The 16,256-nt window shown below is 51.2% G+C and overlaps 1 protein-coding gene across 2 annotated transcripts in view; it reads right to left on the minus strand.

Moving 5' to 3' along the window:
* Window positions 1-16,256, minus strand: part of PHF2 (PHD finger protein 2) — a 93,043-nt gene that overhangs the window by 18,039 nt on the left and 58,748 nt on the right. For both annotated transcript variants that reach the window (XM_070375251.1, XM_070375250.1), the window contains exons 4-10: window positions 9,863-10,023; window positions 6,766-6,907; window positions 5,779-5,965; window positions 4,536-4,698; window positions 3,479-3,566; window positions 2,905-3,011; window positions 1,235-1,326 (exon numbers count right to left, since the gene is read on the minus strand). In XM_070375251.1, coding sequence (XP_070231352.1) covers window positions 1,235-1,326; window positions 2,905-3,011; window positions 3,479-3,566; window positions 4,536-4,698; window positions 5,779-5,965; window positions 6,766-6,907; window positions 9,863-10,023 — 940 coding nt within the window. The remainder of the gene's footprint in view (window positions 1-1,234; window positions 1,327-2,904; window positions 3,012-3,478; window positions 3,567-4,535; window positions 4,699-5,778; window positions 5,966-6,765; window positions 6,908-9,862; window positions 10,024-16,256) is intronic.

The raw sequence follows: 16,256 nt of genomic DNA on the forward strand, positions 1-16,256 counted from the left end.
CTCCCCCTCCACTCGCAGGGGCCCCAAGCAGGCTCAGCTTCTGTGGTTCCTGACTCATGCCCTTTGTCCCTCCAGGCTGTCCCCCATCTACCCAGCCAGGACCTCCAGCCCCACTGCCACCCAGACAGGCAGAAGGGAAGGCACTGCCACAGGCGTGGACTGGCTGCTGGGGGCCCTAAGGGCGTTAGCCCACTCTAGCCAGACACTGTGCCGACGAGGAGGCTCTGCCATGATCCCACTCTTACAGATGGACAGTAAGTTCCAGAGGGGAGGGGGTGCCCAGTGCCACTACCAGCTGTGACGTGAATGTAGGCTATCCCTTCTTCCTGGGCGTGAGGCCACTTCACCTGGCCAGACAACTGGTGTGAGTCAGGGGGCACACCCTGCCCCACTCCAGGCTTTGAGAACCGAAGGACGGCCCTAGGAGGGTACCTACTGCCCCACCCCATCCAGCTCACCCGTGAGAGACACACAGTGTTCCCCTCTTGGACTCCCCAATTCCTCAAGACTTTCCGGGGGCCTGGTGGGATCTGCTTAGACTATGCTGGCACCCCTGACTGGCAGGGGTTCCCAAGGCAGTAGACAGGGAGCCCTGAGGCTGACCAGGCCTCTCCCCTCCCTCTGTACCAACAATCCAGGCAGGATGCCAAGGGAAGTTGGAAGTTGCTTTTCTGGAGCCTCCCTGAGGAGAAGTAGCCACTGCATGGACGCTAGTGAGGGTGCCGATGCTTTCAAAGCGGGGGGACCCAGAAATGCTGCTTCGAGGGAGTCAGGAGGGGCACAGGGCAGTGCTCCTATGGTCGGGGGGGATGGAGGCACGTAGGGCAAAGGGACTGTCCTAGTCATAGAGCAAAGCCAGCTCCTGAGGTGACGCCTGCACCAGTCAGTGGGACAACGAGGACATCTCCACTCTCCTATTCAGAATGTGACCCTCCAGCCAGTCACTGACTCAAGTCCTCCCCGCTCCCTGGCCTTCAGGGTCCACGCAGTGCCATCTCTACCACCTCACCTCTTACTGAATCTCCCTGCCACCCAGCCCCCCCGCTCAGGCCAGGTCCCGAGGTGGTGGGCCCTCTCCCGCATCTGCCCCCACCAACAGATATGTGACTGGCCAGGTGCCCTCCACCTGCCTCTCACATGCTAGTTCCCACCGAAGGAAGGACAAGCCCGAGGGATGACGCCCCGCCTGCCGCCCTCCCTTCTGCCCTGGGTCACGCCTAGCACACTTCCCTACCTGCTTTCTCGTCCATGATCTGAAAGCACCATTGAGAATTTTAGCTCCTTGGACTAAATGAGGGGGCAGCTGCTTCCCAGATTTGTGAGAACCTGGGGGAAGACGGACGGGTTTGCTCAGGAGGGTACCCACTCTCCCCTGCCACCTGCAGGTGACTCAAAGCCCCGGTGGTGGGGGATATTCAGGGCCAGAGCTTTCAGAGGCATGTGACCACCACCACCTGCCCAACTGCCAACGGTTCCTCTTGGAACCCAGGGGATGCCCATCTAAGATGCTCTGCAAGGGGCAGGACTGGCCTTCCCACTGTCCACCCACCAGGCCCCTCAGGCAGTGGGCTGGCTCCCCCTCCACTGGGCCCCAGCCTGCGACAGTGAGGGACCACAGTCATGCCCCAAACCAAGCGTCCCCGATGCTGATCCCACCCGCTCACAGCCCCCTGCATAGCTCAGGCAGTGGGCCCACTTCCCACTGGGGTGGCCCAGGGCAAGCACCACCTCAATCACATCCTTGGGAGCCAGAGCTGCCCCCAAACAGAAGGGACAGAGCATTCCCCCTTCAGGCAGAGAGTTCACCATGGAGGCAGAACAGCCCTGAGCTCTGACACCACCAGATGACCATGTCTGGCCTGTGGCAAACCCCTGGGCCCTCTCAGCTCTGAGGCTGCTGAGCTGTCAGCCCCATCACAGAGGAAGGCCCAAGGCAGAGAGGCAAGGGCATCCCAGCAAGGCCCAGCTAGTCAGCAGTCACCCTAGCCAAGCCGTCCCCAGGTCGTTAGGGTGTGATTCTGCCCATACAAACCCCATTCCATCTCCCCAGCAAGAAACCCCAGAGCAGGGCAGTCCTTCTGCCTGGAGTACACGGCTGAAGTTTAGAAAATGATGGATGAATTTCACTGAAACCTAGCCAGCCCAGGTTAAGAACCATTTTCAGCCTTCTGATCTCAAATTAGAGTCAAAGTACAAAGGAGTCCTGATAAGGAGGTCTCTACTTGAGACTCTTATCAGAACACAAAAGAGCAGCTTCCTGGAAGGCAGGTGCTGCTGAAAAAGGAAGCTCTCCATGAAAGCAAATGCTCCTCCTGCATCCCTCACATGGCTGCAAAAAGTCTGGAGACCTGAGCAGGAGCTGGCCACCTGGAGTTGATCCCAAAGGCAGGGCTGGCAGGACGTAGGCTGGAGGGCCATGTTCATGGAGGGCAGGGACCCAGTAAAGCCCATCCCTCCCCACGGCCTTCCCCGGGGGACTCTGGCATCCTCACTCCCCCAAGCACAGCAGGGGTGCTACCGAGGTCCCTTGGCTGGTAGCCAGGCAGACCCCAGGCCTCTCGATGTCCCAACTGAGCCCTGTCAGTAACCACACAGGGCCATGGGGACCAAGCAGAACACACACCAGGTCTGGAAATATGTGGCCAGAGCTCCTGCAACACCAGACGACCCTGCAGGCAGAAGCCCCCTCCAGCCCCATAGCACACAGACAGGGAAAGCAAGGCCTGGGAGCTGAGGGGACTTTCTGCTCAGACCCCACAAGGGCAGCGCTCAGCCTGTGCCCCAGGGCCCAGCCGCCCTGCTGCATGATGGCAGACCTGTGACCACTCTCCGGCATCCCTGAGCTCCGCCCGCAACTAACTGCCCACAGCCACAGGCAAAGACGCGGACCAGGAGATGACGTACTTTTGAACGCCTCCAGCAGGTGCTTCCCCATGTACCAGCAGGCAGTTTCGAAGTTGGGAAACTGAGTCAGGCTGCCCAGTTTCAACCTTCTTTCCACTTCGTATGCTCTGGAAGCCACAGCAAAGAACTATTCAGTGTATGAAGCTCTGAGCAGGTAATGAAGGAAGGTGAACCCACGCCACAGCTAGAGGCTACACTGCGGCCATGCCCACTCGGGCCTCCCTGCTAGGCCTTAACAGCAAGGTGAACCAGGGGACCACCTCAGGATGACCGCTTGGTGTGAAGGTGAGCCCCAGGGGCCATGGCTGCTAGAGCTCTGGGTCAGTGCTCAAGGAGTAGGCGGCTCGGCCTTTAAGTTCCCCCCAAGTCTATTACAGGCCTGAGGCTGTCCAGCAACCAGGCAACTCAGGGGCCCTGGTAGGATCACAGCTCATCTCCTCCTTCCTCCCCACCACGCGGACGCCTGGCTAGGCAAACAGCCGTGCCGAGGGTCACCCATGGGCTGGGCCCGGCCAGGACTCAGGGGAGGCATCATCATACCACGGTGGAGCCGGGGAGTCAGGTGAGGCCCTACCTCATCTGCATCTCCACACTCAGGCTGTGGAGGAAATGTCCCGCGAAGGCCAGGCAGTCCACAGGCGTCAGAGTGGCGTAAATCCAGCCTGTGGGGACAGGGATGAGGCCACCTCTTCACAGTGTTCTCACGCCAGGCTCTTGGCATACCTGGCCTGACTCCAGCCAGCATGGGCTCAGGCTCCTACCAGCCCTTGCTCTGTGCCCCCATCCATCCGGGGCCCTGGAAGGTGCTCCGGCCCTGGCTTCTATGTAATGATTGGGTGTGCCCTCCCAGAAGGATGGCCTATGTTCGAACTGGCCCAGTCTGTTCTATCCAGCCCTGTGCGGTATAGACAGGGAAACTCAGGCCCAGGAGCCCAAGAGACTCGCTCAGACCCAACCCAGGGGTGGGCTGCCTGGCATTCCTGATCTCCACATGCAGGACGGACGGACAGGCAGAGCTGCCACAACTCCCAGGAGAGCTGGGTTTGTCCCCCCAGACTCTGAGAAATAGCTGTGGTTGTAGGAAACAGGAGTAGGGGCTAGACCAGGAAGGACTCGGAGGCACCCAAGTCAGTGGAAATGTGAGGGCCTCCATATATGACAACTAGAAAATCTGAACACTGATTGGCCATTGGGTAATACTGGCATGGTTAACTGTTCATTTTTAAAGCATGATGATAGTATTGTAATTATGTTATTTTTAAAAAGAAGCCTTACAGAAACCTTCACCTTAAAAGGTGAAGTATTTACAGGTGAAGCAAAGCGACATCTGTGAAGAGCATTATCTGCTCGTATCCTGCTTTCCCCTTTGTGTTTGAAATGTCCAGATCAGCAAACACCACTCTGACAGTGTGACTGGGATCTCTAGGCTGGGCTCTCAGGGCCCCATGCAATCCCACAGGCCTGGCCTCCAGAAGCACAGCCAGGCTGGAGGCTACAGGGCCTCATGGCCCCGAGGTGGCCCCAGAAGTAACCACAGAGCAGGACTGACCCCAAGGCAAGGCAGCACACACCCAGGGCGTGACCTCCCAAACATCAGAGGTGGGGCACACAACACAGGGGCAGGCACTCACCCGAGGGAATGAAGAGGGTCTGGCCCTGTTTGAGGGTGCACTTGTAGCATTTATCCACCTGATCGGCAAAAAACATCTCGCTGTGGTTTGAGGCTGACTGCCAGCGCTCATACAGGGAGATGTTGGCTGAAGCTGGCTTGATGAGATAGAAGATCTTCTCCCCCTGCCAACAAAAGGCCATTGGCAGAAACTGTCATATGCTGGGATGCTGGGGGTGGGTAATGCCCACCATGTCCCTGGCTGGGTCCCAGCTTCACCATTGTCCTCCCAGGCCCACCATTCCTCCCCTGAAACACTGGGACCACATGTGCTTTGCAATCCAGAAGTGTGCCTGTCAGGAAGATCCTGGGCATCGGTGCCTCCAGCACGTTCGGGGCAACCCCTGCCACTCCACACTCCATATCTTTGCAGCACTATGGATGCTGTACATGCCAAGGGGAACAAAGTTGTGACCTGCAGTCTGACGAGTTATAAGAAAGCTCTTCTCTTGAGAGTAGCCTGGGTCCCACTGGTGATGGAAGGATGGTACCCCCTGCCAGCTATAGCCCAGCTCTACGCTTGGTCTAGGGAGATCGACAGGTCCTCACTCCCAGGGCAGACAGGCTGAGGGCAGGAGATGCACAAAGGGTGGCAGGAGTGGGTGGCAGGACTTGCTCAGAGCCTCAAAGGGCTGGGACCAGAAGTTGAGCCACCTATCCTAGCCCAGGCTCCAGCAGGTCTGGTCGGGGTGGTGAGCCCAGTGCTCAGGGTCTCCTTTTGTGTGTCTTTTTACATCTCCCTTTCCCTCTGGCTGCCCTATCTGTTCCCAGCCAGAAGTCCCCTAGCTCTCTCTGCTGCTCAGATGCCAGCCACCGCAGCCTTGCTCCCTGGCCCCCGGCCAACCCCTCATTCTCCCCGTGGGGGATATTCCCTCACCCCCTCTTTCAGGACGGCTCCCCAGCACTGTTCTCCCTTCCCCAGACACCGCATTTGGTCACCACTACAGTGGGCCTCCTCCGATTGCTTCATGAGCCTCAATCTTTAGAAAAAGCACCACACATGCGCTGCTCTGGGCCTGAGTTACTCCCCAAGGGCCCAACATCTGTGTCCTTCCTGTGAAGAAACATCTTGTCCCTCCTCCTACCTGATGCTAGCCACTTTTAAGGCCTGTGGGGATACAGACGGTCCTGCCGGCTCTGGTCAAGAGCAGGTCTTGCCTCGGGCTCAGACAGGGTCCCCGTGGGGAGCAGAGGCCCGCGCTCACCTTGAGCACATGGTACCAGGCAGAGGCGCCCCCGGAGTCGATGTGAAAGTCGGTGTAGCTGTCCTTCACACAGATCAAGCAGTACTTGGCCACCTTGGGCTTGGCCAGCAGGGCATCGTCAGGCCAGTAGTTTTCCACCCAGGACAGTTTCTTCACGATGTCAGGAGGGTCCACAAAGCTGGACATTCTGGGGTCAGGGACAAGAAGGGCGGTCACAGTGACAGGAACCATCAGCACATTTGTTATGCCCCCTGGGGAGGCAGGGCAAGGTGCTCTGCGATATGAGTCCCACACCTATTTCTCCACCTCAGGCTACATGGCATTGCTCCCATTCTACCGGGCAGCAAACCGAGGTCCACAGAGCGGGCAGAAGGAGCCCAGCTGCTAGGTGGAGCTACAGCAGGCATCTAACACTGGGCTCTCCTCCCGAAGAGAAGGCCCGAGAACTATCTACCCCAGAAACAACTCCCTTCTTGGAGAGCTGGAAAGAGACTTTTCAGGTGGGCTCATGCTAGTGTCACTGAGCACGATGGGGCCTTGAGAGTAAACGTCATTGCTCATAAACAGCCCGGGCGAAGGGAAAGCCACTGCCCTCCAGAACAGACAACAGGGTGCAGCAACTTCTCGCCATGCTGGGCCATGTCAGACCAGATAACTCATCTCCAGGGAAGATGAGACAAGGCAGAGACAGCCTGTGATTCTATTAAATGTCACTGTCCTGGACAGAACGCACAATACTGCATCGAAAACGCCCAGCTCAGCAGCACCTGTGCGGTGACACTTCAGCCAAGCCGAGAACAGGGCTTCAGTGTTCCTGCTGCCTTGGGCACATCTCTGCCTTCAGGGTCATGCCTGCTCAGACAAGACAGTCACACATCATAAACTAGGCCACCCTGACCTCAACAGCCTCAGTCACAGGCCCTCCTCTTTAAATCTTCAGCATGTTCCAAACCAGTGTTTCTATCCCTCCGCCCTGGCCCTACTCACCTGGTGTCAGAGAACTCAAGGTTGGTGAGGTTGAGGACCCGCTTGCGGTTGGTGCTGTAGTAATAGTCCACAAACTCCTTCAGCTTCATCTTGCAGTCCTTCTGCTTGGTGACGTCTGTCACATCCACACTTCGCTCCGGGCCTGGGGAGGCAGCAGGGGAGGGTGAGTGCAGCCAGGATGGTGACGTGGCCTCCCATGACGTCGGGGGCCAGGATGTGCAGAGAGAATGCTCACTCACCCTCTGAAGACAACCGAGGGAAGGGCGGAAAGCTGAGGCTCTAGGCTCTGAGATCTGACCCTCCTCCCACCTGTCCTGCCCACTCCTTCCCTTGGGTGACCATGAAGATCCCCTGGTGCAGTGGGGTGGCACAATCAGGACCCTCAGCTAAGCTGGCCAGATAAGCAAATAAAAATACAGGACACCACATGAACTTAAACTTCAGCTAAACAATGGAGGTGTTTTTAGTGTAGATATGTCCAAAATAATACATGGGACATATTTACACTTAAAATTTTTTTAAATAAAAAAAACTGCATTTCTAGGACATCAACTCCACATTCTGAAGGTTGATAAATAAAAGGAAAAACATTTTTCCTACATTTTCTATAGTTGATGGGGCAAGTTCAAGGTAAAAATATTTTAGTGATAGACATAGCATTCTGGATAACCAAGTAAAGAGGAAAAGTTCTTTACAGAAGACTCACAATAGAAGAAGAGAAAAGGACAGAAGTAGTCAACTCTTCCTTTGCAACAGTCCTCACCATGGCTCAGCCAATGAGCTCAAAGGCTGATGGAGCTTTCTGTGGACAGTTGAGGCTGCACTGCCTAGACCACTGAAAAGAAGTGGGTGGCAGCACCCCTACCCTAAGGAGTCCTGCCAACAACATGAACTCAAATCTAAGCAACCTCCAACCACCTGTTACAGGAACTACTTGGGACAGAAGAACACGTTAAATGACACCACAAGGATGCTGTTAACCAAATCCCCAATATAAGATTTTCCCAAGTCAAACATGAGAGACTCTCCAGGAGAGTCTTTCTCCAACAGACCAAGGGAATGGGAAAAGGATGGGGGCTGATACAGAAGAGACTACTGCTGCTGCTGCTGCTGCTGCTGCTGCTAAGTCGCTTCAGTAGTGTCTGACTCTGTGCGACCCCACAGACAGCAGCCCACCTGGCTCCCCCGTCCCTGGGATTCTCCAGGCAAGAACACTGGAGTGGGTTGCCATTTCCTTCTCCAATGCATGAAAGTGAAAAGTAAAAGGGAAGTCACTCAGTTGTGTCCGACTCTCAGTGACCGCATGGACTGCAGCCTACCAGACTTCTCCATCCATGGGACTTTCCATGCAAGAGCACTGGAGTGGGTTGCCATTGCCCTCTAAAGGGATATAAAACCTAAAATCCAGTGTGAGGGTCTTGTGCAGATTCAAACATCCAAATACAAAAAAAAGGTGTTTTTGAGGCATGTGGGGAGACTGTAGGTGAGCCTTAGGTGATTTTGAGGAATTATTATTAGTGTAATAAAGGGAAATAATGGAACTGTGATTATACATTTTTGAAAACTGTTAGTGCTGTGTACTGGAATCTTCATGGGTAAAATGATGTTATGTACCAGAAATTTGCTTTCAAATAATTGGAGGAAGACAGAGTTGGGGAGATGAATTAACACTCCAAAGCTGGTGGGTTCTCTGACCAGTACTGGATACATGGGGGTTCACTGCTTACTTCTCTTATTCTGTGTGTGTATGAAAAGTTGCATTAAAAAAAAAAAACCCAAGAAGTGAAAGAAAGACCTTTAGACCTCTGGACCATCTCCTCCCTTATTCAGTAAGCCTCTTCCCACTCCTGCAGGCACAGCTGATCGGGCAGCAGGGGAAGCAGCATCCAAGGCAGGGCTGGCCCTACCCTTTGCAGCTGGCTGATCCTGGGGCCTAGGGACAGAGTTGTGAGCAGGACAACACTAGCTCCTATGTAAAAATAGCTTATAAAAATGCCTGACACCTGGTAGGCACTCACTAAATATTATCTGTTATTATAGGTGCTACGACATGGCAGAAACTCCCCTGGACAGCTGTCGCTGCCAGAATGAAAATGTGAGTCCTTTCTTCCTCCCCAGCACAAGCTGGTCATCCTTGGGCTCTCCCCTGGTGGGCTCCAGAGAAAGGGTGTTTCCCATCCCAGCCCCATTCTCCAGAATGCCACTGACTTCCTGAGTGGCTTGTACAGATGCTCTCCCTGAATTCTCATACCCATCTGCCCCCCACCCACAACTCACAGCATTAGGGATGCAGAGGCTCAAGAGCTCATAGACTGAACAACTTGTCTGAGGGCCTCAAGTACCTGTACCCTCCCATCCGGTAAGTGGCCAGAGCGGGCCAGGGCATTTGCCTTTTCAGGGTCTTTCCTTTCCCCTCTCCGCACTGGTCACCCAGGCATCCCTGTGACCACCCCAAGCCCTGGCAACCATGAGAGCCTCAGAGCCAGGGCAGTGTGGCCACCAGCCCCTCCGAGGTCACTGCAAGTGCATGCTGGCCTCTCTGTGCCAGATGATGCTGGGCTACATGGAGAGAGGCTACATCTGGCCTCTCTGTGTCAGATGATGCCGGCATGTACAAGCACCTGCCCCACCCAGAGGTGTCCTGATCAAGTGGGTCCATAGCACTGAAAGCTGCGGGGAACACAAGACAGGGCACCAAAAGTACCAGCGAGAACCCAAAGGGGTCCAGAAGGACAGGAAGCCCTGGGGCCACGGGAAGGCATGCCTGGGGCAAACGAGGGAGGTCAGCTGGGGAGGACATGGCACAAAGCTCAGGGGCAGAGGGCCACACAGTCGAAGTCCTCCCAGGCGTGACTATCATTAGCGCCCAACAATAACGAAGCCAGGGGACGCCATGCAGCCTCCATTCTGTGGGCACAGTAACTGAGAAGGGAGGAGGCCTGGGTCACACATCATTTGCTGGGGCATGGGGTCTCGTTCTAAGAAGAACCCCCCTAATGGAGCCTGGGAAGGGACCGGGAGTCATACCAGCTCACAGTGTATACAGGGACTCCTGGCTCAGGGAACCCATAACTCACTTGCAGGAGAGGACACTTACCCACGTAGTTCTCGACGTCACTGACGTAGAAGGTGGGGGCTGGGACCGCCAGGCCCAGCCCCTCTTTCTTGGGGACAAGGATGGGCTCGGTGAAGCCATGCTCTTCCATGTAGCCCAGTGTGAGCTGGCTGCCCGACACGCGGGCTACCACATCTTCTGCACTGCAGGGAAGTACAAGTCGGAGGTCACGTCAAGCCCAGGTCCCAGCCTCCATGACAGGCCTGGGTAGGGCCTCAGGGCTGGAGACATGGAGCCTGAGCTCTAGCCTGAGCTCTGCCCCCACACCCCAGAAGGAACGCCTCACTCAGTGGTCACAGGGCAGCTACAGGGTAGACATGGCAGAGTCCCACACACACACTCATCACAAGACCCTCGAGGTCCAGGAGTCCAGGGCCGTGGCGAGTGGAGAATGGGGACATGCCACACCTGTCCCTCTTACTATGACAGAGCGAGGCTCGAGAGGTGTGAGCAAGATCCCTCCTCAACCTCCCTGCTCTCCACTCGCCCCTCATTCAATAGTACTCTTCTTGAGTGCTCAGAGGTCAGACCGCTGCACAGGGGTTAGATCCTAAGGGCACAGCTGATGGAGATAAACCTCTTTTCACAGAGAACCTACCCCCTGGACAAGCTAAACACAGGACCCAGGGTGGCTGAGGTGCTGTGGTCAGCAGCTCTCCTGTCTCCTGTGTGCTGGATGCCACCCTGGGTGCCAGGGACCTGTGGGGCCCAGCTGCAAAGACCCCTGTAGGCTGATGCTGGAGAGGGGTTTTCATCAGGTAAGCATGAAATGCCATTAACCCACAGCTGAGAGCAGTGCTACAGCGGAGAGGACAGGAAGCAGGATCAGACTGGGCCTGTTGAAGCCTGGGGGAATGGGAGTGAGAGGGGCAGGGCTCCGAGTAGAGAGTACGTACTAGCAAAGGCCTTGGGGAGAGGAAAATGTGACAAGTGTGATGAATGAGAAGAACCAGGGTGGCTGGGGCAGGGAGGCAGAGGGAAGCACCCAAGTCAGTGGTAGGCCAGGCCACCTCATGCCAAGAGCACTGGGGAGCCACTGGACAGCTTGAGCAAGGCAGTGACAGTCAGAGGTTCATCTGGCTGCTCTGCAGACATACAGTGGACAGCAGCAGGACCAGGGTGGGGCAGGTGACCACAGAGGAGGAGGTTCAGCATGCAGTGCCTGCACCAGAAGGTGACAGTGAGAGGGAGGTGGCAGACTCAAGAATCAGATGATGTCTGGGCAAAGGTGAGCAGCCGAGGGACTGGTCATTGTGATCAAGGGACTGGGGCAGGAGTGGGGTTGGAGCAGACCTAGAACTGAGGAGGGACACACTTGTTGGGACTGGCCAGTGGATGCAGGTGCACATCCAGACAGGTCAGGAGCTCAGAAGGACCAGTGGCTGGAGAAAGAAGCTGAGGAACTGCTGGCCAAGGGACAATCTATGAGGCCAGAGAAACAGATAGTGGGGACCGAGCGGAGTTCCCAGAATCCCTCAGAAGAGCCGTGAGCAGGGGAGATCAGGCAGGGAGGACAGCCAGCACGGCATGGTGTCACGGCCTCTACGGAGGACATCTGACTCCAGGTGGGGGGCCCGCACCACTGCCATGTGTTAACAAGGGCCAGTTAAGTGAGGACTGAAGAGTGATTCTGGGGTTTGGGCGGAGTGTTAGGGATAATCCAGAAGGACTGAGCAGAGGGTGAGGAAGAAGGAGGAGTGTGCTGGGCAACTGCTGTGAGAAGCTCTGGGAGCACTGGGACAGCAGAGTCAGCCACGGAGGCCAAAAGGCAGTGGGAGGTAGAAGGCTGCCCTTGACAAGCTGGAATCCCAGGCTCTTTTCTAGTCACTAGTGAGAGTTCTGGATTCACACAATACCCAATGGATTGGGTCTGGAACTACAAAACCCATGGGGGCCCAGCAAGAGGCAAATATGAACCATTGTGTGGGGATACCTCAGAGCCCAGGGCAGACTGGCTGCCATGGGCATCTTGCCCCACACAAGGAGGTAAACCCCCAGGAGGAAGGGCCAGCAGCCTCATCTGCCCAGAGAAGTAGAGCCCAAGGACTGAGGATAATAGGATAATCGTAAAGGGGATTTTAAGACAAATACATTAAACCCATTCAAAGGGATAAAGAGAAGATAAAGCAAAGATCAGAGAAGGAGGGGAAAGAATAGGCAACAATGAAAAGGAATAGGAATTATAGAAAAGAAAAATATGATGATTGAAATGTTTACAACTCAGCAGATACATTAAATGGTAGCTGGCTAAACAACATTGAATTTGATTAAAAAAAAAAAAGATTTCAAAAAGTAAGATAGAATGGGGAAGAAGTGCTATTAAAACAGAAAACAGAACATGTTTCAGAACTTAGATAAAATACGACACCTCAAATTAAAAGTGCTTACTGAATCCTGAGAAGGATAAATAAAAGCAAATGCACATTAGAAGCTTCACAGTATACTTATGGTATATCAAAAATAAATTTAAAAAAAAATCTCAAAAGTTTCCAGACAGAAAAACAGATTATTCACCAAAAATGAAAATGAAACAAAACAAAAACTCCAGCAACTAGGCTGATAACAGTAGCAAGAAATGTCAAAAGAAACACAATATTATAATATCTCCGGAGTTAAAGGAAAATAACTTATAACCAGAATTTTAGATCCATTTTAGAAAATTAGAATCATGTAAAAATAAAGATGAAATAAAAATATTGTCAGACACAGAAAATATTTTTATAGAGCTTTTTTGGAAGAACTACTAAAGGATATAACTCAACAAGGAGGAAACCAAATCTTGAAGGAAGGAGTGGGATTCAAGAAATAATGGAAAACTGATCTCCAGATTCCACACAATCCCTCTCTTAATACCACCTGACTACTCTGCAGAAACCCACACGATGAACTTGAAATACTGAGGAAATACAAGGCACACAGATGACCACAACATTTTTTATGAAGAACAAGTTGGAAGGTACTTTCCAATTTCAAGATTCACTACAAAGCTACAGTAATCAAGATTGTGTGGTACTGGCATAATACGAGACATATGGATCAGTGGAACAGAATTGAGTGTCCAGAAAAAACCTAAACATCTATGGTTAACTGCTTTTCATCAAGGGTACCGTGATAATTCAATGGCAAATGAATAATCATTGTAATAACTGGGAGAACTGGATATGCACATGCAAAAGCATGAAGTTGGACCCTTACCTCATACCATATACAAAAATTAACTCAAAATGAGTTAAAGTCCTAAATATAAGAGCTAAAACTACAAAACTTTTAGAAGAAAACATAGGCATAAGTCTTAATGACCTTAAATTTGGCAATAGTTTCTTTTTGTTTTTGTCTAAAAACACAAGCAGCAACAGAAAAAATAACTTGGACTTAAAAGCATCACTACGAGCAAAGCTTGTGGAGGTGACAGAATTCCAGTTGAACTATTCCAAATCCTGAAAGATGATGCTATGAAAGTGCTGCACTCAATAAGCCAGCAAATTTGGAAAACTCAGCAGTGGCCACAGGACTGGAAAAGGTCAGTTTTCATTCCAATCCCAAAGAAAGGCAATGCCAAAGAATGCTCAAACTACCGCACAATTGCACTCATCTCACATGCTAGTAAAGTAATGCTCAAAATTCTCCAAGCCAGGCTTCAGCAATATGTGAACCGTGAACTTCCTGATGTTCAAACTGGTTTTAGAAAAGGCAGAGGAACCAGAATTGCCAACATCTGCTGGATCATGGAAAAAGCAAGAGAGTTTCCAGAAAAACATCTATTTCTGCTTTATTGATTATGCCAAAGCCTTTGACTGTGTGGATCACAATAAACTGTGGAAAATTCTTCAAGAGATGGGAATACCAGACCACCTGATCTGCCTCTTGAGAAATGTGTATGCAGGTCAGGAAGCAACAGTTAGAACTGAACATGGAACAACAGACTGGTTCCGAATAGGAAAAGGAGTTCGTCAAGGATGTATATTGTCACCCTGTTTATTTAACTTATATGCAGAGGACATCATGAGAAACGCTGGACTGGAAGAAACACAAGCTGGAATCAAGATTGCGGGGAGAAATATCAATAACCTCAGATATGCAGATGACACCACCCTTATGGCAGAAAGTGAAGAGGAACTAAAAAGCCTCTTGATGAAAGTGAAAGTGGAGAGTGAAAAAAGTTGGCTTAAAGCTCAACATTCAGAAAACGAAGATCATGACATCCGGTCCCATCACTTCATGGGAAATAGATGGGAAACAATGGAAACAGTGTCAGACTTTATTTTTCTGGGCTCCAAAATCACTGCAGATGGTGACTGCAGCCATGAAATTAAAAGATGCTTACTCCTTGGAAGGAAAGTTATGACCAACCTAGATAGCATATTCAAAAGCAGAGACATTACTTTGCCAACAAAGGTTCGTCTAGTCAAGGCTATGGTTTTTCCTGTGGTCATGTATGGATGTGAGAGTTGGACTGGGAAGAAGGCTGAGTGCCGAAGAATTGATGCTTTTGAACTGTGGTGTTGGAGAAGACTCTTGAGAGTCCTTTGGGCTGCAAGGAGATCCAACCAGTCCATTCTGAATGAGATCAGCCCTGGGATTTCTTTGGAAGGAATGATGCTAAAGCTGAAACTCCAGTACTTTGGCCACCTCATGCGAAGAGCTGACTCATTGGAAAAGACTCTGATGCTGGGAAAGACTGGGGGCAAGAGGAGAAGGGGACGACAGAGGATGAGATGGCTGGATGGCATCACTGACTTGATGGACGTGAGTCTGAGTGAACTCCGGGAGTTGGTGATGGACAGGGAGGCCTGGTGTGCTGCGATTCATGGGGTCGCAAAGAGTCGGACACAACTGAGTGACTAATCTGATCTGATCTGAATGAAAATTTAAAACTTTTGTGCTTCAAAAGACAGCAAAAAAGTGAAAAGACAGCCCATAAAATTGGAGAAAGGATTTGTACATCATATATCCAATAAGGAGTTTGTATCTAAAATATACAAAGAATTCTTACAACTCAAAAAGACAAAAAACAACTTTCAATGGGCAAATGACAGATACCCAACAAGAACATGAAAAGGTTCATGTTCTCAACATCACTAGTCATCAGGGGAATTCAAATTAAAACCACAGTGAGAGACCACTTCACACCTGCAAGTATAGACAGACAGAACCACCATGAAAATGAAGGTCACTCAGTTGTGTCCAGCTCTTTGCAACCCCATGGACAATACAGTCCATGGAATTCTCTAGGGCAGAATACCATAATGGGGAGCCTTTCCCTTCTCCGGGGGATCGTCCCAACCCAGGGATTGAACCCAGGTCCCCCAAATTGCAGGCAGATTCTTTACCAGCTGAGCCACAAGGGAAGCAACTCAAAAAGTCAGATAATAGCAAATTCTAGTGAGGACACGGAGAATGTTTTAAAACCCTCAGACACTGCTGGTGGGAATGGAAAGTGGTGTGGGAATTTGCTGTATGACTCAGGGAACTCAAACCAGGGATCTATAACACCTAGAGGGGTGGGGTAGGGAGGAAGGTAGGAGGGAGGTTCAAGAGGGAGGGAACATATGCAGATCTATGGCTAATTCCTGTTGACGTTTGGCAGGAACCAACACAGTTCTGTAAAGCAATTATCCTTCAATTAAAAAAAATTAATTAATTAAAAAAAAAAGAAACAGCCTGGCAATTCTTCAAACAATTATATATTAAGTTACCCCTAAAAAAATGAAAATATATGTCCAAACAAGGTATTTTACAAGAACATTTATGGTAGAATTCTTCACAGTAGTAAAAAATCAGAAATAACTCAAATTTCTATCAGCTGATGAATGAATAAACAAAATGCAGTCTATCCAAAGGGAATATTACTCAGCCATAAAAAAGCAATGAAGCACTGACACTTGCTACACTCTGGATGAACCTTGAGGATATTATGCTAAGTAAAATAAGCCAGTCACAAGGACGACATATTATATAATTTCTTTTAGATGAAATGTTCATAATAGGCAAATCTACAGTGATAGAAAGCATGATTAGTGGCAGGACTTCTAGGAGGAATGTGGATCATAAATTTATTTTCGAGGTGATGGAAACCCTTCAAAATTAACTGGTGTGGTGCACAGAGCTGTGAATACACTGAATTGTACCCTTCATATGGATGGATTATATGGTATATGAATTATATCTCAATAAAGATGGGAAAAAAGAAAATAAGAAAGAAGCCAGAGAGGAAAAATACCTTATCCATAGAGGAGCAAGGAAAGAAGTTGCACTGAATTTCTCACCAGAAACCTTGCACTCAAGTAGAGAATGGAATGAGTCATTTAAAATGTTAAAAGAAAAACCCCGCCAACTTAGGAATCTGTGTCCATCAAATTATCCTTCAAAAAAAAGG

Source organism: Bos mutus, chromosome 8 (assembly GCF_027580195.1).
Source record: "Bos mutus isolate GX-2022 chromosome 8, NWIPB_WYAK_1.1, whole genome shotgun sequence".
Classification (NCBI taxonomy): Eukaryota; Metazoa; Chordata; class Mammalia; order Artiodactyla; family Bovidae; genus Bos; species Bos mutus.